The sequence below is a fragment of the Lepeophtheirus salmonis genome, chromosome 6, assembly GCF_016086655.4.
Source record: "Lepeophtheirus salmonis chromosome 6, UVic_Lsal_1.4, whole genome shotgun sequence".
NCBI lineage: Eukaryota > Metazoa > Arthropoda > Copepoda > Siphonostomatoida > Caligidae > Lepeophtheirus > Lepeophtheirus salmonis.
Window position 1 is genome coordinate 6,346,175 of NC_052136.2, and position 21,796 is coordinate 6,367,970.

Here is a 21,796-nt window from a genome sequence, read left to right on the forward strand (position 1 = left end):
AATCAAATGACTTATCCTCAAATGTATATATAAGTCGAATTCAATGGCAAAAAAATCTCCCTTCCATATTAACAATTGTATATGATGATGGTCATTCTTTTGTAGAATTCTTTCGATATATATCAAATAGAAAATCAAAGTTACGAGTAAATCGTAAACGGAGCTGTGTTCACAAGCAATTTTTACGACCACTAGTAGAAACTCAACTATTAAGAGTTGAGCTCAATTGAAGTCTCAAAAGTAAAGTCCAATCCCGAGTTTTTGTGTACGTGAGTTTTAAGCCTCAAGTCTTATTAAAATCTGAACCTTGTCGATCTGACGACGAATTCTAATCCAGTTTCAAGTCTTATATATTGAGTCCTAGTCAAAACGGAAATTTATTTTTGGGAATTCAAATCGAGTCCTCCAGGAGTTCGAAGTCCCAATTTAATAAGAATTAACTACAACCCGTGTCCGAGACTCCAATTCTAATTAGTGAGTTATAATTATATTTAATTGATTACCGAATAAACTGAATAATATTTTCTTCACTTCACTTCTTTGGGTTGAATATAACTAAAGAAAACCTCACATAGTCCTTATGTAAAATATGTATTTGCCATGATACAACAAAGATAACGCCGTAAAAGATAAAAAATGTACATAAATTTGTATATTGTGGTACTAATATCTAAATTATTTCGGTATCTTTGTTTTTACCCTCTGCCATAACTATGTTCAGTGCTCCGGACCAAAGATTTTAACCTACTACAACCAATTGAAATCTCTAGCCGTCTCTTTTTATTTCTTTTTCTATGACCCAGTCTTTCAAAATTCCGTGAGTTAGTATTAATCAGTGCCCACTGCTCTTTGATCAATATATATTACAAAAATATTGTTTTTATGAATATTTTAAAAATGTATGTGTTACAGGCTATCTACAAAATGCCCTGGTAATCTATAAAATTTCCAATAGAGTCGTCTAACCTCCCCCACCCCCTCTGGATGCCCCTAGAAAGTAATATATTTATATGGTTAATTTTTATTAAATAATTACGCTTCCTAATTTATTTTAAAATAAATATTTTTGATTTATGGTTATTCAGGTGCAATCTCATTGTCTTAAGTACTCTTTGAGTAGACTTAATATAGTGATACTAAGTTCTTACTGAATTATTAACGAAGAAAGATTGAAGGACACATTTAGAGCGGATCTTCTTAAAGAAAGTTAAAGAGCAAGGTCATTATTTTGTATGCAATACAAAAGTTTGCCTGTTTGATCGTCTGAGGAAGACTCAACAAGCTCAGCGCGTCATACATATATAAAGAGAACTACATAGTATAAAAAATAATGAATATGGCTTCACATGAGGGCTAGAAAGCGCGTGTATAGCTAAAGCTTAGCGTGTCATATTTAAAAAAAAGGAATAGCGGGTACATTTATTTGGACTTGAAAATCCAGTGCATTTTTTAGAGTGCAAGTTTTTTTTTTTTGTTGTTGGCAAATTGAACCCTATTTTTCAGTTTTTAAAGCGGTTGTCATTATTAACTCCTTCTTGTGGAGAGAGTGTGTAGGTATTAGTAACTACGCGTCACCGTGATTATGAAAAACATAATGTAAAATTGAGAATTTCTTTGGGATTTATCTTCCATACTAATAAAGCAAAATATGTCTGTTTGTAGACGCCTAATAACTCCTGGCAATCCCATATACTACTTCTAATAATCTAGTATATTACAATTTATATATCTGATTGTGAATCAGCACAAAAAGAATGGAATCCAATACCTAGTAGAATAATGTGAATTGTTATGAATATATAATGAGTGTATTTCCCCGGGAGATCTTGTACTTAGCATACGTCACTTCTTAGAACGCGTAAAAAAGAATTGTTTAACATTGTGTTTCTGTGCTATAGGGGAGACCGAGGTGGATATACTATTACGAGATAATAAAACTAAGGTGGACAAGAGGATAATATCACTTTTTTCTCAATTTGTGTGACGTGTAAAAGGGTCGTTACTATGATTTTTAATTTTTGATTTTTTTTTGTCAGGGAACGACAAATCTTTTAACAAATCTTTCACAATTTTGAGAAGATCTTTTTGTTTTGTAATAAAATGATCGAAAAGTCACAAAAAACCATTTTGCGCCATAATTTGAGGGAATAACCTTTTTATTTCTTCTTGAAGAGACAAATTCAAAGATATTTTTTAGAAACATTTGACAATATACATAATTTTGTTTACGACAAACAATAACTTTTTTAGAGAATTTGATATTTAAATTTTTTGGGTTTTTTTATATATATTTATGTTTCGGGAAAAAAATTCATGTGTTTATTTTTAGGGGAAAAATATTGAAAAATATTTTAAAGAATTTTTTTTTTTTAAATTAAATCTTTTGGAAAAAAAACTCAAAAATATGTAGATTTTCTCAAAAAATTAAACTTTTTGCTCAACTGCATAACTTCTTCGATTTACCTTTGATTTTTTTTTTCTTAATAGCTTTGGATTTTAGAATTTTTTTAGAACAATCCTGTGCTAGTCCCTACAATTAGGTAATGAAATGAAAAAAGAAAATTAAAACAATCTTGTAATAAATAACTTAAGGAATAAATACAATTATTTCTTTTAATTACTTAAGATTCTGAAATTGTGTAATGTAGGTTAAAAATTAAATAACTAAGATTGCAGTCCAGGTGTAGTATTAGTTTATTAATTCATCGATCTTATGTACCGTTGATATACTTTGAACTATAAAGTTTTGAAAAATTGTAATATATAATATATTTTTTAGATTATTTTTCAAGGAAAAAGATATAAATTAAATTTTAAAAAGACAACAATTATAAAAAAACCTTTCTCTCAACAAACACTTTGTTCTTAATTATATACCTAGATATCAAATTATAAATATATCCTCCTGAGCAAACTGTCATCTTTCATGGGAATCAAAATATGTTAATTGGTCAACCCATGCTCATTATAAGAATACTTTAGTCTTCAAAATGAACAAATACTCTTGTAGTTAATGAGGATTTTTATTTTATTACAACTTATGGAGATAAGTTTGGGACAGCATTTTCGCATTTGGTGCACATAATTTATAGCTTGTGTTCCTAATTTCAAAACCCCTTCCCTTGTGTAATCCTACCTGCGATCGTACTTAGTGTATATCCCCTTATAATAAACCACCAGTAGTACCCCGCATTGAACGAATTTTTAGGTATCGAAGAGCAGACACACATTGCTTTAATAATATCAAAGGTAACCCCCTAATAAATCCTAAGTGTGAACTCCATTTTTCATAAACACACTTACACGTAGTTACTCAATACTTACACAGATGTTCTCTCCTCAAGAATAAAATATGAGTTGATCTAAACACCCACTAAATTTCCTTCATTTTTACGTTTTTATACAACTCTATGTATACTTAGTCCTTTTTCTTTTCTTTTTTATTATGACGCGCACGCTCAATTGTATTGCTATTTCTTAGATCAAGTATCTACGCTGTCCTAATATGGATTTAAAAATGACTTTACGGAAAAGATACATTTATACATCCAGAAAGACAAATAAACTTTGCGTTGTTAATATAAATTGGTCCTATTAAAATGAACCATTTTCTGACATAGTTTTCCTAACAAACTGATCCGGTCTCCCCTTCTGAAAATGAATGAATGAATGAATGAGAGACTGAGAAAGGGGTTTTATCTATTGCTCTATTACCTCTACTCATGTTTGCTCTCTTTATATGTATTATAATTTACAATATTTAACACACTAATATGTGTTTATATCCAAGCCCATCCTTATTCTTTTGCGACAACAAGACTCAAAAGTACATAGGTACATGACTATGTAATATTATATTTTGCTTTTTATATAGTAATAGGTTAGTATAATGTACATCTTCTTCTCGCTACATAATTAATAACTAGTGTATATAATATGTGTACAAGTTGTAACTTGTACACAGCTATTTGTACAAGTTGCAATCAAAGAATGAGATGAAACATTTAGAGTGCTTGATGCGAGGATTCCCTACTTTTTCATCAGCACGGAGAAGTAGCACTGGAAACGTAGGGATATTCCTCCTCATTTGTAAGGTTGCGTTAGTATGACGTCACCATTACATTTTGCTATGAGATGCAAATGCCACGACCATAGAGATAAAATACTTGGAGTGATGATACAATCATTTATGCACGCATATTAAATCTATTTCAAAATATTACACAATGCCTAAAATTTTAATTATATCCTTTGGGAAAAGGTGAACGTGAGAGGATAGAAGGAACCTAAGTTCGGAGTACAGTCAATTGTTGTTTTTAAGAATTAATGAGGATTTTATTTTGAGGAGAGCCATGGTTTTTGTATTTGTTTTGGAAAAAAATTTCAAAACTAAAATTTAGTTATTCAATTTTTTGGTAATAACCAAATACAAACATGCAACAACCGTTTTAACATTTCTCCTCGCTAAACCTAGCTTTCTTCCTTACAAAAAGGTCACACCTACATATAAGTTTAAAGAAACGCTGTGTTTATGACGAAGGATTGCCTGAATGGTGAATCATTCCGCTTTGCTCTCCTACAACAAATATTTATAGTCTAGTTGAGTGGCGATATCTTGGGAACTATATATAACTGAAAATTTATGTTAAAGGGCGGCAAATTTTGTCAATCTGTAGTCTAAACGAACTAATATTTATAAATGTTAAAGTTGAAACAGGCTCCGACTGGTTAAGGTGATTATATTTTGATTTCCAAAAAAAGGACACTTGGGTCAATCAGTGTCGTCTTTGGTCAAGTTGTAACATAAAATCAAGGTTCTATCAGTTCCAGTGTTGGTTCTTTCATTTTAACGGTTTAGCTTTATCGGTCTCGGTTCTTTTTTATACTGGCCCATTTTGGTAGCAGGCACTTAAAACAAGGGTTGTCGCTAGAAAAGTCGGACCAAGGATATGATATTACATACAAACAGGGCAGCAGCTACCTTATAGGCAGAGTGCGTACTGCCCAAAATTTCCCCAAGAGTCCCAGAAAATAAGGTTGTTTAATACAATGGTTTTCAAAGTGAGTGCCATGAGGGGAGGCTATGGAGGGGCAGAAAGATGGAGAATCGAGGATTGCTTTCAGTCTAAGCATACATAGTACACATGTTTTATATAAAGGGGACCTCAGCTAAAAATGCATTAGCGTATGGGGCCTTGGTATAGTAAAGTTTGGGAAATCCTGGCTTAAGAAATATTATAGTTATCATATTATAGTGCCCCGACATGCTTAGTAGCCAACCTGGATCCATAATCTACCACGTTCCTTCCCTTTTTTATTTACACTCTCTGGTGTCTAAAGCCACTTTTCCAGCTTCATAAAAAAACCTTAACGTTTTGAAACACAGATACAACTGTATCACTCTGGCGACGTAAAAAAATCATTGGAAAATGCTGCATTTGCAAACAAACAAACAAAAAAACACACAGAAAATTGACTTATTGATTAAAGCTAATTTATTTTTTATAATATATATTGTATTTTCTTTATATATTCTATATCGGAACAAAAAGCACCAGAACCGAGACCGATATGCAATATATTGCGGTCACGGTTCGTGTCTCTTTTTATATATGGTTCTCACTGAAGCTCTACACCAAGTAGCAAAATGAGAACCCACATGATCAATGTCTAAAAAATGTTTTGGTGGACATAAACTTTTTTGTCTACTAGAGGCACTGTTTGGTTATTATTTGGAGAGATAATTAGGAGTTATGATGCTAATAACATTTATTATTTGTGTTATTAGATAGCATAATGTTATCTAGTATATTTTACTTTTTAGAGGATGCCTATTTGAAGTCCAGAAGAGGGAAATGGAATTGTGGAGCACAAGGGAAAATATAGTATTGGTTGTCTTGTACCATTTGATAATGACAATTCTTAACTTCATTTTTGAGGAGGTCCAGTTGAAGTATGTCACTTAGTGTTTCTTGGTAAAAATGAATTGTACTGTATCAAAAATAATTATTCTTTAGTTTTATTAGGCTTATGTTTTATTGAAGATAAACTGAGAAAACAATGGAATTATTACTGGATCAGTTTCATCAGACTTATTTATGGGAGATACTCAAATCAGACATTTATCGTCAATGGAGAAAATCGTCTCTTAAAGAGTCCGTATACTATGTACAAGATGTAAACCTCATTAGTCTCCATTGATAATTAATAAATAAAGTATTTAAGCAATATATATCGACAATTGTCAATTATAATTAATTTTTTAAGTGGTTTACTACTAATAGCTAATGCTTTACTATTTAGATTTTATTGTCTTTATTTGGAATGTATGTATATTCAAACATTATTCGAACACATCATGTATCGCAAGCTACTGCTATAATAGCGTATTTAAGGTCAACTTTTCCTGGAAAAATTATTTATATGTAGTCTGTGAGGGGAACTTTGCCTACACCACTAATCAAATTCCATGGGAAGACTCGGTACCGGAAAAAAGATAAATAGAATATATGGACAGAGAATAGGAGCAAGTAGACCACTTCAAGGAAGCACAGTGGTCATAATTCATTTATCTAAGGAAAAACGAAGGAATTGGGGCCCTTAATAATATTAAAGAAATATCAAAGGTTGCGTGACGACAAATATAAACGTTGCGTAAGACAACATTTTGTATTTTAAATAATGAGTAAAGAATAGTTTTATTAGAGTACACACAGATGTTCAATCTGGTTTTGAATATAATTGAATGTAGTGGAAAAGAAAGTTTACTACTTAGGAGTTAAATAATAATGACAACACCTCAGGAAAAGAACATTCATTCCATAAAAGAAATAAAGTCATCGAGAGAATGAAAGGCCGTACTAGTTTGGTCTTAAATCGTCAAATGTTTCCTTTATTTGTCATTTCAGGCAAATACATAATATTTTGATTAACACATAATAATTAATTTAAAAAACAACTTAGCAATTTCTATTTGAATAGCAATTTAACATTATGAGGATTGACTCAAAAGGTCTCGGCCTCATATTAAAACTCCTTTAGAGGCTGGATCTCATTATTAATATAATTTGTAACTTGGAGGGAAAACTTTCAACCACAAATAAATAACAATCAAAATTTTATTCGTATTAGAGTAAATAAAATGATACCTTATACATGTTTGATATTTGCCTCATGGTTAATTAATTATAGTCTTCACATAGATTTAAAATGTACTAGGTATTTAAATTTACTATTAATCAAATGAATTTTAGAAAGCTATAATGACGTCACATAATTTATTTAATGACGTCAGCGAGTGTATCCTTTTCCCATTGTCAAAAAAGAAGAAAAAGTTTTTCGTGCAAATTATTGGGGATTGCATTCGACTCCGAGTGAGTTTATATTAGGACTAGAATAGAGGATATTATATTCAACGTACTAATTCCAGCTTTTGCATCATCACGAGTTCCTTATAGTCCATTCTAATGATTTAAGCAGAACAGCGTCCTTCGATTGACCACCATGGCTTGTATTCAACTCCTAAGACCCGAACCAGGCGAAGCAATTGTTTGGGCCTCTCCAACAGGATGTACAGTTCTTCGCTACGGTCGTGATGAACCCCGATGGACGATGTTCCCTTCAATATTTACGATACCCACGTCTGTTATTAGTACAGAGGTCGTTACGAGTTTCGGACTCACGAATGAAGCTATTTCCACGTCCCTGGTTGGGAGTCTCCGATACTCCATCTTCTCTGAAACAGACTCTATGTTGATCGATGTGGCGGAGCGTTTTTGGTCCAAAGGACGGGAGGGTCTTCATGAGATGATTCTTGATATGACTTCATCTATTCAAGGTAGCGTTCTTGGAGAATTCCCTATTCTGCAGATGAGAACAGTGGAGGGTATGTCGCAATTTGTGGCTAAGATCAAAGTAATTCTTGAAAGAGAGTTGGATCCGCTTGGTATTTCCATTCAAGGCTATTTTGTTAAGGAACTGCAAGATCATGTGGGATACCTCAATGCCATTGACTCTCTCCAAGTTTCTTCCATTGTCAAAAAGTCAAGGATCAGTACTGCTGAAAAAAAATTGGAAAATGTACTTACTGAGACGAACTTTAAGATGCATGCATTTGAACGCTCACTCCAAGAAAAGCAAGTGAGTTTTATGGAAACATCCTACCCAGAATTAGGGAAGTTGAAAGCCTTAATCATCAAGGAGATATACAAAGCTAACGAGCACTACAATCAAAAGTTAAGAGAGGTGGAAAATGAAAAATCCAATATTCAAGAGCAAGGATCCTTAGAGATATCCCATCTAAAACAACGAGTTGATGACGAATTGGATAATTATATTGAGAAATGCAAAAAGGAACTCGAAGAAGTTGTCTATAGACCAGCAGATGAAGAAAAGAAGAAAATGGAGTATGATTCTCATTTACTTGCAGAGGAGTCTATTGAGGAAGCTAGAAAAGAAGCTCGTTACATCGTTCTGGAGTCTGAACGAAAAGCTGTCAAAATATACAAAGAAACGAATCAAAGTCTAGAGCGCCTTTGTCAATTAGCGAAGGAATTAAAGGATTATCCTCTTGAAGAATTCATTAATGCATTGGATAACTCTGTGGAGGAAAACGGGATTTTAAAGCCTTTTATTGAGTTAATAGTCAAGCTCCTGAGAGATTTTGATGGAAGAAATAAGGCCAAGACAATCAAAGACAACGTGCCAAAAATAGAGGAAGAAAATGGTTCTCTTCTACTTCTAAGTCAATCTGATTGTAAAGTACTACAGGAACCTATTTTGCCAGAACCTGTATGTGTAACCATTGCATGATTATTGTGTGTACCTTTAAGATTACTTGGATTTTCAAAGCCTTTTTTATTCATTCCATTATATAAACAGTCTTATTTTGTACAAATATTTTATATTTTTGTTATTGCTTGCTATGCTTTAAGTAAATGCTCTTTATATTTTTTCTGTAAATCGCTACTCAATTCCGTCACTTACAATCATCGACTGTGCCAATATTTCATTTGCAATCATAGTTTTACATACAAAGGTAATTAATATATTAATTTCTATTCAGTTGTTCATTGTTCTTATCTTATTTTATTAATATCTTATAAAATATATGCGTTATGATACTTGTCATGATTTCTAATCATTTATGTCTCGCTTTAAATTTCTTAATTAGTCTGAATCTGTGTAATTGACGTACTTTCTTTTGGGGAAAGAAAAACTCATTGTTAAAACTAATAACCTTTTGTTGACTGCCTATTACTAAGGAAAGCTAATGACTGACGTCACCTTGTCTCGGAATAAGTAATAAGATAAAATAATATATCATTAGTGTTGTGTCAGTCCCAAGCTTGGACAACGAACGGCGTTCACACTTTCCGTTCATTTTTATAACGACGAACGGAAAAAAGTATGAACGGCGTTCATTTTCTTATTCTATATAAGGGGTTGTTTTTTGACAATTTTTTCCGAAGATTACTACATATTTTTTCCTTGAATATAGGTATAAATATAACATTTGATGGTGGCTAAAATATAGTTTTATATAACTAATTTTGTGAGTACAAATTTCAATTAATTTGAACTTTCTATGAAATGTCTAATTACACAATTTGACATTTAATAACCAATGGGCATGGTGGGATCATTGTTATTGTCCAAGTTGGACTCTCCAGCTTGCATTTGGCCTAAAAGATCATTTGTAGACATCCCAAGATGAACAAAAAGAATAAGCGAAGTTATAAAAATTGGCTGAAGTTATTGATAGTTCAATGGGAAGGGAAAGGAATTCATTATGATCTGAAGATGCTCATATTTATTCACTGAAATGGCTACAAAAAATAGGGGATTAGCAGATTTGTACTTTTAGCACCTATGTTCAGAAGGAATTTAGTTCATTAAGACAGAAGTGTAATTTTTTCTACATGGCTACTTATACCACTTTAAATATATAATATCTAATTTATTTGAACTTTTTGCTAAGGACGCTCATTATGATCGAGTTAATACATTATTTTTATATTTTAAATTACTTTCAATAATAATACTTTTAGCTATATTCATAAGAAAAAGCTCAAAAATGCCGTACCTCACATTTTGAATGTAGTGTAACGACATTTTTAATTGTTTTTTCATTACATACTTTTATTTTATTTTAACCGACACATTAGAAAAATAACAAGGGGATAAATGTACAAATTTTGAGACTCATAAATCCATTTTTTATTTTTAAAAAAATCATTTCGCTATGAGGAGGATTTATCATTTTTTTTAATGTTTGCAAAAACTAAGTTGTCTTTAAAAAAATCTTGTTATTTTAACTATGCCTGGTGCAACTCTAAGCTCCAGCATCCTCCGTTTCACGTTGTGAGAACAGAAAAATTTATTAAATTTACACACATGCTACTTACAATTTGTTATATTCACCTTGTATATTGATATTCGTAACCAAAGTTTTATATTATGACAATTAATATTTCATACTATTTGTATCGTACAATAAATTATAACTAACATTAAGACATTTTCTTCATAATATTATTTTGATTAAATAGTACCAAGTAAAGCTATATTTTGGTGAAGGAAAGCTTCTATATGTAGTAAATTTTCAGATAAGTTGTAATGTTAAAAAAAATCATAATTGAGATATCTTATAAGTATGTTCAAAATTACCCATCGGCCATCAAATATGATTTATGAATAAAGGTTTGTTGATGTCCGAAAAAAAACCCAGAGGAACTAGATAGTTAAAGTTCACGCTTGCGCAAAACACGATTCCCACAACCATATTAATGTATAACAATAGAGGTACCAGGGGGTTCGATAGGATTATATAAATATTATGATTAATTGCGGGCGCCTATGCGTATTGGCCAAGGTTAATAGAAATACAAGGTTATACCATAACAGCTTTTCCCACACTCATGTTTGACTTCCACCACCCTTTCAATTGTGACATCAAATAGTATAATTGTTACTAAAAGGGACTATATAGCTTGATTGTTACTGTTAGAGTATCGCTGTTATACTCTCTGACGTCAAATCTGCCTGTCTTTCCCTTGCAGTCGGTACGCTACATCCAATTGAAAATTCTGACAAGCCCTTTTAGATGATGGTTTATCCTTTGTATTTTTATTAACCTTGTACTGTCTAGACTTTATGTTTATTTCCATTTCTAGCCACACAATTTGTAGTTTTGTAAGAACGTGTCCCGTATTTTTTCTCTCTCTAAGGGATCCCGATTTTAATGAAATATTTACCAAATATAATTAGAGTTGAATAAATACGTAGAAAATAACAATCTTAACTAAGCTGGATTACCCTAAAGTTCTCAAGGGAAAGAGCGGACAAAACCAAAAATCTACAGCACAACCAAAATATAAAGGAAAGAAATCATGTCAAACCATCTACAGCTGACTGATAAATATCTAGTTGTTATTCTCTCATGATTCATAATTTATAAAATTTATTTTTATAAAATAGTTCTTAATATTTTTTTTAATTCTCTTTATTAAAGAATTTAATTTTTTCTAATAAATATAAAGTATACTATAATTAAATGTTGCCAACTATCAAGAAATATGTTGTACAATTTCATGCATACTTTTCCTAGCTATCCTCAGCGAGGGAAAAGGAAATCCTTGATCAAGAAGAGATTTATAGCCTGACGAACCACAAGCAAATCTGAAAAGTGTAATAAACTATTACAAATTCATAAGAAAGGACATAGCTGCAAAATAAGGCATAAAAGAATCGTAAATTCATTCATTCTATTTTTTTGTTTACATTAATTTTAGTGTTTTTTTTTTTTAACTGTTGGACTTGACCAATTGATTTTAGAGTTATTTTCTTTTCTTGGACAAGAATCTTAATTGATCGGCATTCAAAAACCCTTCAATATAGATTTTGCGACAAAACTGAGCCTAAAACAATAATAATACTATTGTATCATTTACAGATACTACTACTTGAAGATGCTGTATTTTTGCAGATAAAGGTTTATTTGCCGCTACTAAATTGATACAATTAGAGCATGGTACGTATGTAAAAACTTCAATCTATGGGGCTTCTGGTATAAAAATGTTTGATGAGAATGGAGTTTGAGCTTCGTGATAAAAATAATCCTCCTTATTGGATGCCCCATGTGTTTTAGCATACGAATGTTCTAACATTAGAATTCTTTGCTCCCTTTGAAGTTCTTCTGCGTCTCTGTTTCATTTAAACGGAAGCTTTTGTTTGTTTTTTTATCTTAACGTGTTCAAATAAAGTAGGAATTGCATTATGTACCAAACGCCACCTTCATTTTGAAGACTTTTGCAGAAACATAGACTCTTCAAGTGAACCTAAAGCAAATGATTTAAGTATGACTAATTATAATTTGATGCGTGTACGTTCGCGCCCCCAGTGATTCCTAAAGAAAGAAATATACTTTATGACATGGATTTCCCAAAAACGATTCCTAGGTCAGATGTAATAGTATAATGTTTACTTATACTTAATCAGTGCAACTCCATCTAACCAATTAAATGAACATAAACAAAAAAGTATGAATAATTGTAATATGGAGCCCAGTGACATCATTATAAAACAACCCATTAATTTAATTTTCATATACCTCACATAGTAAAAAATGTTGATTATATTACTTGGCAAACTCTTGAGTCTTTGGTGGGAGTCCAATTCGCACGTTTGATGACATTGATCCACAACTTCCTGTAATTGATGTCTTTTGGATAATTAAACATTTTTTTGGGAGATAAACCAAGAAATTTTTTATCAAAGTTGATCTATTATTATTGAAATACACTGCACTACACATTACCATTATGAACAAATAATTGTCATTAATAATTATTGCTTAATTAAAACAAAAATAATTAAATAAAGCTCACCAAGTAGTACATAAATTGAATTCAAAACCTTTAAAATTGCCCTGATGGCAGCTGACAATTTTAAGCCAATCAGCAAAGAGAAGAAAAAACATGTTTTCTTCTATTGATTGTCCACTCTTTCAATTGAGTCCTTTAGATTACCCTATTGCATAAAATGATGAATGGGCCTAGAAAGTCAATATCAATATCAAATCATTAGTCTTTAACTATAACTCGCAGTTGCAAATCTTTGAGCACATAATTCATGTCGATTTTACTGCTTTATCGTCGACGCTTCTAATTACTCTTGCTTCTTGTATTTAAAAATTTCATTTGTGTGGTATTGGGATAAGCTGTACAATCGACCAGGATCAATCCGAATCCATTTGGTGCCCTATGAATAATTAGACAATAATATCTATATTCAATATTATACTATCACGCAAAGCTAAACATAATATTTGCCTTAGAAATTTATTATATTTTGAGAAAGAATAAAACTCTCTAATAATATAATAAATAATTAAAAAATGAATCATCAATAGCCAATGCAAAATAAAAAGTTGAACTATGAACAAAATGAAAACTGTAGACAAGTGTTACAAAATAGATTATAAATATTGTAACTTTACGGTTATATGTATAACGTTTATATGCAACCATTATTTTCATACTAAGAAATGCAGTTTTCAACTGGTCAGGGCAGTGCATTCCGGTTGGTTGTTGGCAAAAATATTGACAAGGGATTCGGAAATAATTTTGTCCTCTCACACGGCAAGCCTCTATTAATGCCTCTAACAATAAAAAACAGACCCCACTTGTCTAGAGAGGTTAACATTATAGACAAACTAAAACCATTGTGGATAAGAGATGAGCTCATAGGAGGAATTTGCAAGGTTTTTGAAAGAATCAGCAAAACCATTGAACCCCAATCAGAGGCCTCCAAACCAATTCAGAGTGTTATGGGCCCAACTTAGCCCAACTACTATTTTGGAAAAATTGAGCGCGACACGAAAGTTGGGTTAGGTTCAAGCTCACCTTTTTTTCTTCGCACTCATTATGGTACTCCCTGAATGAACGGCACCCTTAGTATTTGCCTATATTGCCTATGGCACGGGTCATCCTTGCTAGTAAAGAAGGTTACTCTGAAAAAATATATCTGTTCAGCTGTTTTTTAAGACAGGTTGAAAATAAATGGGAGGTTGCCTTGAATAAAAGTAATGCTTCTACAAACTTTTCGAGCCTACCCTAAAGACCTGCCTGGAGGCTATTTTGAGGCAATTTGAATAAATTGGACACAATTTAAAAAAAATTGAGAGCGTCATTTTACCAGTATATTGGAGTCTTTTACATTTCAGTACCCCTGAGAGTGCCTGTCTAGCTTACATTTTGGCTTTTAGTAAGCTCCGCCCTTGAGCCTCATTTTTTATGTATTGAGAAAAAAGTGGAGACTGGTCTTTCAGACTGTAATAAAACTGATTTAAAAAAATTATATATATAGTGGCGTGACGTCATCAAGGACCGAGCTTTATAATTTTTTGTACTGAACTGGACGGGACTGCAGTCTTCAGTCCTAAATAAGAACTGACACAACACTAATTATCACTGATATTGATACGTTTCAAAAACTTAGTATGTCACAATAAAATTATCATTCTTAATTTTCGAGGGTTTTCTTGTTTTTTCTTAAATATATTTACACTCATTCTATCTGTTCTTCATAAATCGAGCTATAACTCTGTTTAAATTATTTGTTGGTTTAAACATAATTAACATATTTAAAATTGACTGTTTAAAATTCGTATTTAATTTTTTTTTTTTTCGTCAACTTCTAGATATCTTCAATAAACTAAAGTTATGATCCGGTCAACTTTAGACTTTTCTCTATCAACTAGCAAACTTTTATAAAATTATATCAGAGACGACATAAATATTATAGGACTTACATAAAATTTGATTCTTTATAATATATTTAGTTAGTTAAGAAAGAGACATAAATTCTTTTTCATCTATAACTCTACATAAAAAAAAAGTTAATTTTATTCAAACTGACATAATAAAATTCATGTTTTAAATAAGGTTAATTTTTGTCAATTTCCAGACATTTTTCATAAATTACAAACAGGATCCAGAAAACTTCAGACTTTAATCCATCAAATGACGAAATTTAATTTAATTATATCAGCTGACATATATATTATTGGACTATGATGTCTAATTTTAAGTATATATATTAACATTGAAAATGAAACAGAAATATCCCAAATCTTCTCAAAGTAATATCAACGACATATTCAAGATGCATGTAATTCATAAGTCATGCTTGATGATATATCGAGATATATTAATTATCCGAAGAGACGGATAAAGTAGAAAATTCAACTTTGTATCCTCCATAATTATAATCTGTGAAGGTTCAAATTATTAATTGAATCAGAGATGGAGAATCGGGCTCAATACTTGAGACTCAATTTGGACTTGACTTCATCTTGATCTGAAGACTAAAGACATGCGAGTCCATTTGGAAACAAAAGCTAATTTATAATGAACTCAAGAATAATCTTAACTCTATTTTAGACCATTTATATTTAATTATGGACTTAAAACGAACTTAACATGAATTTTTAGAATATACTATATATTAATAGAAATAAAATAGAAGAAATAATATATTAATTCTGTTTAATTGCAAATATTAAATAGTATATTATTGATTTTAAAAAACTTCCTTCCTTCTAAAATAAATATTCTTAAATTAAAAAAGAAAGAATATCTTTATACAAAATATCAACAATTTATATATAAATATAATTTAAAGAACAGTTTTAAACGGAACTGTGCAAAATAAGAAATTTGACATCGATTGGTCCTTTCCCAACAATGGACGAAAAAAGTTTCAAAAATGAATAAAAGTTATTCTAAATATATTAATATTTAAACACAAATGAGTTACAATTTTATATTGGAGGGGTAACTTTATAATTTACTTTCAACTAATTAGAAAATTATGCCGTTCTACTAAGGGAGGCTTCAGACAGATGATCGCAATACGAAGTACCGGGTATAGATAAAAGTAATGATACCTTCTAAAAATACAGTTTTGAATAGGTGTTGTTGATAAAATCTTAAAGTTCCGATAATTTTTGAATAGCTTGGATTTTAAGCCATTTATTGATGTACATTGTACAAGTTATAAATAAAAAATATGTCGCGATGGAGGTAAGAAGAGGCATCATAGGCAATTTAATCCGTGCTGGGAGGATCACCTCCGACATCATGAATGCCTTAAATGTCAGCAAGACCACAGTCTGTCAGGTTAGAGATCGTTTGGCTGATCTTAAGGACAACCCCAAGAGTGAATTTCCCAACAAAGCGAAGCCTGAAAACATCATGGATACCTTTAAGGTTTAAAAAATTCTCAAAACAGATAATTATATACATCAAGGAATTTTAAACAGGCATCCAAAGTGTTGTGAACGATTTCGATAAAAAATTAGTTTTTTCAAGAGTGTATAAGTATATATGTTATGGGTAATGTGGAAAATGGGGCATTTTGAAAAATGACGGGTATTATGTAATATGTCCGCTCAAGTGGACAACTAGAAAAATGCAGGGAGGTCATTAAGAAAAACCGTCTAATGTATACCTGCTGACGGGCTGTCCTAATTATCCTAAATATGAGGGTTGTAGAAAACCGGCGCCAAAAAAATAATACAGATATAAACTACCGTATGCAGATCTATGGAAGATCCGTTCTAAAAATCATAAATGAACCACAGTCCCACAGTTTATAAATGGCATCGGTGGGGCAGCATGGTATGATATAGGAAACAACCGCCCAATGTAAATATGTTGTATACATTATTAAAGTCTTATATAAAACCCAACCCTGCATGCTGTAAAAGGAAATGGAAGGCTCACAATGCACAATAATGACAACCGCCGCCATGTAGGGGCCCTTCTAAATAAACTTAATTAACCAAAGATCCAAGGATTCTAAAGGTAATCGGAGGGGCCGAAAAACATGATACATATATCTGCCTCCTTATACAGACCCATTAAATGTGTATTATATATCTTAAATGACCATAGAAAATAATACATACAACCACCTCCGAATGTGAACTTTCTGAGAAATCATTCTAAATATTCAGAATAAACTCCTGGCTCACGGATCGAAAAAGGGAAGGATGGTACCGTATGACATGATAAAAACAACCACTGCCATGTCTAACCCCGTTAAGGGCCCATTATAAATATCCAAAATGAATCCAAGACCCATGAACATTTCATACTTATATTTGAAATACGTTATACATTATCTTAAGTTTGTGGCGGGTAGTTTTATCATTTTATAGTGCCCCGCAGGTGACTTAAAAACTAATGGATTTCATTTGTTGGATATTTTTCAAAATGCCCAGTAGAGCGGGCATTTTACATAATGCCCAAGCAATTTGCAAAATACCCGATTTTCCACATAACGTCCATAACATAAATATATTGTACTTATCTATAATTGTATAATACTTTTAAATTTTAAATGTGTGCTATCCGACAGGGTATATATTTTTTTATAAACTTTTGACAAATAAAATCTTAGAAATTTGACAAAATAAAATCTTAGAAATTTGACAAAAAAAATCTCAGTAAAGTGAGAAATAACATTTTTATAAGAAAACAAAAATTTGACATAAACTTTTCTTTGCAAAATTAAAAAAAAAAAAAAAAAAAAAAAGTCGTCAAGTGGGGATCTGCCATATATTTGTAGAAATATAATTTTTGAGCTATCACTGGAATTGTAAGATACTGTATAACAATACAGTTACTATATCGATATTTATATCGAATAATTCATCGAATCTTATGAGAATGATTTCTACCACTCAAGTCATTTCTCTATAGGATTAGGGTTTGTTTGGTCAAAATAATCTTAAAACTGTTTTCTCACGGAGTTTTCGATTTTTATTTGTGTTAAATAAGATCATGATCGTTTACTAAACTCACTATGTTTGAAACAAGATGTTTTACTACATATAATGACAATTATCTCGATGCTCTATATAAATTAACTACTCAAAAAAAAAAAAAAATATTCAATAATGGTACATTGTATAAGTTTGCCCACACGTCATACTTTTTCATTCTATCTCGAAATTGGAGACAGAGACAGGGGATAGTTAAAATTCAATCCTTGAAACCTTTTAATAATAAAGAAATAACTTTGTATACGTTATTGGGTTAAGAGGAGAGGGATCCAGACTCAATCGATTGCAATTGCTCGAATAAGTTTCCTCATAGAATTATACAATCATTGGAGTTTTTAGAGATTATTTCTATTTATGTATGTTTTTAGTCGTTTTCTGTTTCAAGAGTGAATGGATTTGATGACATAGAAGTTTTTCTAGATGATGGGATCTCCTCCGGCCAAATCCATAAATTTGCAGATCGGCTCCAAGCTTCCCCCAACCCCTGAATAATTTATAAGAGATAAACTCACAACCTCCTCCACATAATAAGACCTTTTATGTACCTTTATGATCCTCCAAGGTAATAATTGTCCGAATGTCTCGAAAAAGTCGAAATCTCTGTCCTTCTACTCCGATAAAACAATGTTCACTTTGGAAAGTTAATTTCTTATTATTAAAAGATTGCAAGGATTGAAGGGCTAAGGTTAATAGAAATACAAGGTTAGTATACCTAAACGCATGTACGACTGATGTTTGACTTCCACCCCTCTTTTTAATAGTGACATCATGTAATATGATTTGGTACGTGCCTTATCAAAATCTGTCTCTCTTGCCCAGCAGTCAGTACGATATATCAAATTGAAAACTCTAGCCATAGTGACGTGATGGAATATGATTGGTTCCCCGTTTTGTCTTACCCAGCAGTCGGTATAATACATCAAATTGAACATTCTAGCCAGCCCAATTGTTTAACCTCGTATTTCTATTAACATTGGAAAATACCTTTGCAGATAATAATGTATAATTCACTTGTAACATTTTTTATTATGCAAATAACCTCTTGCAAAATTTGTTGTTAGTTATATGAATATTAACATTTATTTTTATATAGATTGTGTTCCCTGTCTAGGTTGACAGGTATGATTATGATAACCCTAGTCTACATAGATAATAACTAATAAGGAAGCAAATATGTACCAATATAAAGGCCATAATAATATTATTTTATTGGCATAATTGCAAGCCAATAGGTCATTTAATTTAATACCTAATAATCTTATAACTCAAGGATAAAGAGAATGAATAGACATACCTACATCAGGATATTATATATTTAATTTTGAAGGAAGAAAGAGGGACTTTTTCAAATCGATTTTCTACACTCTAACCTTATATGAAATGTAATTGAATTATAGTTTAAGAGAGCAAAGGGGTACACAACCACTTATCTTAAATTAATTAGAAAGAAAGCATGAATGAAGAGATATATCATTTATAACACAATTAAGTTAACAACGATGTGGGTTCCAAAATATTCAAATAATATTATCATCCAACATGTAGTCATTACCTCCCTCAACGAAGTTGAACGGAGCCTTTGTTTTTGGCTCTACTTGTTTGTCTGTTGGTCAACAAGATCCATTTATTTTACTTGGTAGGCAGATTAGATATGGTATCAGTAAGAAGAAAGGTGCCCTTATCAGTCTAGCCGTTCCGATCTTGAACCGCTAAAATTGGAACCAGGGAACAATATATTGCTTATCGCTCTCGGTTATTGTGCTTTTATTCCGATATAGAATATATAAAGAAAATACAATATATATTATAAAAAATAAATTAGCTTTAATCAATAAGTCAATTTTCTGTGTGTTTTTTTGTTTGCAAATGCAGCATTTTCCAATGATTTTTTTACGTCGCCAGAGTGATACAGTTGTATCTGTGTTTCAAAACGTTAAGGTTTTTTTTATGAAGCTGGAAAAGTGGCTTTAGACACCAGAGAGTGTAAATAAAAAAGGGAAGGAACGTGGTAGATTATGGATCCAGGTTGGCTACTAAGCATGCCGGGGACTCTATAATACGATTAATATAATATTTCTTAAGCCAAGATTTCCCAAACTTTCCTATGGCAAGCCTCTCTTATACTAATACAGTTTTTTTTAACATAGGCCCCTTTTATACGAAACATGTGTACTATGTATGCTTAGACCGAAAGCAATCCTCAATTCTCCATCTTCCTGCAGACCCCCTCCCTATCCCCACCGTCACGATCCCACTTCTAAAACCGTTGTCTTAAGTAACCTTAGTTGGAACTGAATGGAACTTGGGACACTAAGCATTCTCAATATAAGGTAGCTTTGGCCCTTTTTGTTTCTACCATCATTTCCTGGGTCCGAATTTTCTTGTAACGTCCCTTGTTTTAAGTACCTGTTACCAAACTGAGCCGTATAAAAAAGAAGCGAGGCCGAAGAACGGAACCAAGAACAAATCTGTTGAAATGAAAGAACCGAGACCCGAACCGATAGAACTACTGAACCTGAACGGACACGACCTTGTTAAGAAACCATTAAATTTTGAAACGTCAAGGTGACATAAAAGCTAAAAATACATAATTTACAATAAATTTGGACCATATTAAGGTACAGAGCTCAAATTGGTATTTTGTGTAGGTTTAATAAAGATGCTTCATAAAGCAAAGAGTTCTAGGTCAAAATTAGATCTCAAAATCCCACAAAAGGTCAAAATGTATAATCGACCCTCACTTTTGAACAAATTGAGATACCGAGCTGAAATCATCTCTTTGTGGCACACAATATAAAACACACATATATATATATATAGTACATATTAAAGAATGAATGCAAGAGATAAAGAGTTTTCCAATCAGATGTGTTATTTTAATATTCAAGGAAAAATTGCATTTCTTGAGATAATCGGATGCTTATTTCAATGTAAAGAGAAAGATAGGCCATTAAAAATGGAAAATAATATCAGCCAAATGGCTGACACAGCTACACTAACAGGACCGTATCGTTTTTATGAAATTAAACATCACCAAATCTCAAAGTGGCTGTTGTATGCCCTCAATAGCTTCACGAATTCAATCTTTGTGGAATTGAATCGAAGCTGGGCTGTTGGCGTAAACCTCATCTTTGACGTGGCCCAAAAGGAAGAAGTTGCAGGGTGTTAAATCAAAAGATCTCAATTAGGAAAAATGACAATATTAGGAGGTTTGTACTCTACTGAGTGCTCATTCCATTTTTTATTGTATTTCGCAACCTTTAATGGGGGAAACCCCAAAAAGTTCGTAGTTAGTCAATTGTATTAAATTATTGTTTAGATTGGTTCACAGCTTAACAAGAGCTGCTGATTCGAATTTAACCAATCAAAGTTTTTCAGAATAATGGTAAGTGGCCCTGGGGGGGGGGACAGCAAAAATTGACGGTTGCCAACAATGAACAGAGTAAACTTTTGTGCCACTGAAGAAACGTTGTGACATGATGTTAAAAAAAGGGGGTCGATATTTCCCATTTTAAGTAGATTTTAAAAGACGAATTAGATTTAGTAACAATACATATTTTCAAATAAAAATATCTGCGTTGGAAGGTAGAAATAAAAATGATAGATTCTATTATTTTAAATAGCTGTCAAAAACAGGGTTTGAAGTAAACAAATTGCTTTTTTAATATATTTAAAGTTCCCTACATATTACGATTTATACAAATATATTATAGTAGTATTGAAAATAATAATATTATAATGGTGCCTGGCTTTTTGTAGCTACTACCGGAGTGTATGTTTATTTTTATTTTACAATGATATGATCATTATTCTTAAGGAGAGAAAATATAACTTATAAGTATAAAGTAATCCCTAGGGTTTGAAAGACGAAAAGTGACCCTGAGGATTTGCAGCAGAATTAAAAGTGTAAGTCTTTGTTGGACTTAGAGTAGAATTGAGGGTCGA

At 31.7% G+C, this 21,796-nt stretch overlaps 1 protein-coding gene and 1 long non-coding RNA gene across 2 annotated transcripts; both read left to right on the top strand.

Moving 5' to 3' along the window:
* The first annotated feature begins 4,614 nt into the window (after positions 1–4,614).
* LOC139905606 (uncharacterized) lies at positions 4,615–6,224 on the top strand. The gene is made up of 3 exons (XR_011780505.1): positions 4,615–4,733; positions 5,825–5,953; positions 6,018–6,224. It is a non-coding gene; the product is annotated as an uncharacterized lncRNA (long non-coding RNA).
* A 1,059-nt stretch (positions 6,225–7,283) lies between these two features.
* On the top strand, positions 7,284–9,142 carry LOC121119804 (flotillin-1). The gene is made up of 2 exons (XM_040714601.2): positions 7,284–7,373; positions 7,430–9,142. The coding sequence occupies exon 2, from the start codon at positions 7,504–7,506 to the stop codon at positions 8,809–8,811; it is 1,308 nt and encodes a 435-aa protein (XP_040570535.1). The 5' UTR covers positions 7,284–7,373; positions 7,430–7,503; the 3' UTR covers positions 8,812–9,142.
* Positions 9,143–21,796: the final 12,654 nt, after the last annotated feature.

What these genes read in the sequence shown, in the direction of transcription:
- LOC121119804 (XM_040714601.2), top strand. Translation starts at nt 7,504, where the DNA reads ATGGCTTGTATTCAACTCCTAAGACCCGAACCAGGCGAAGCAATTGTT.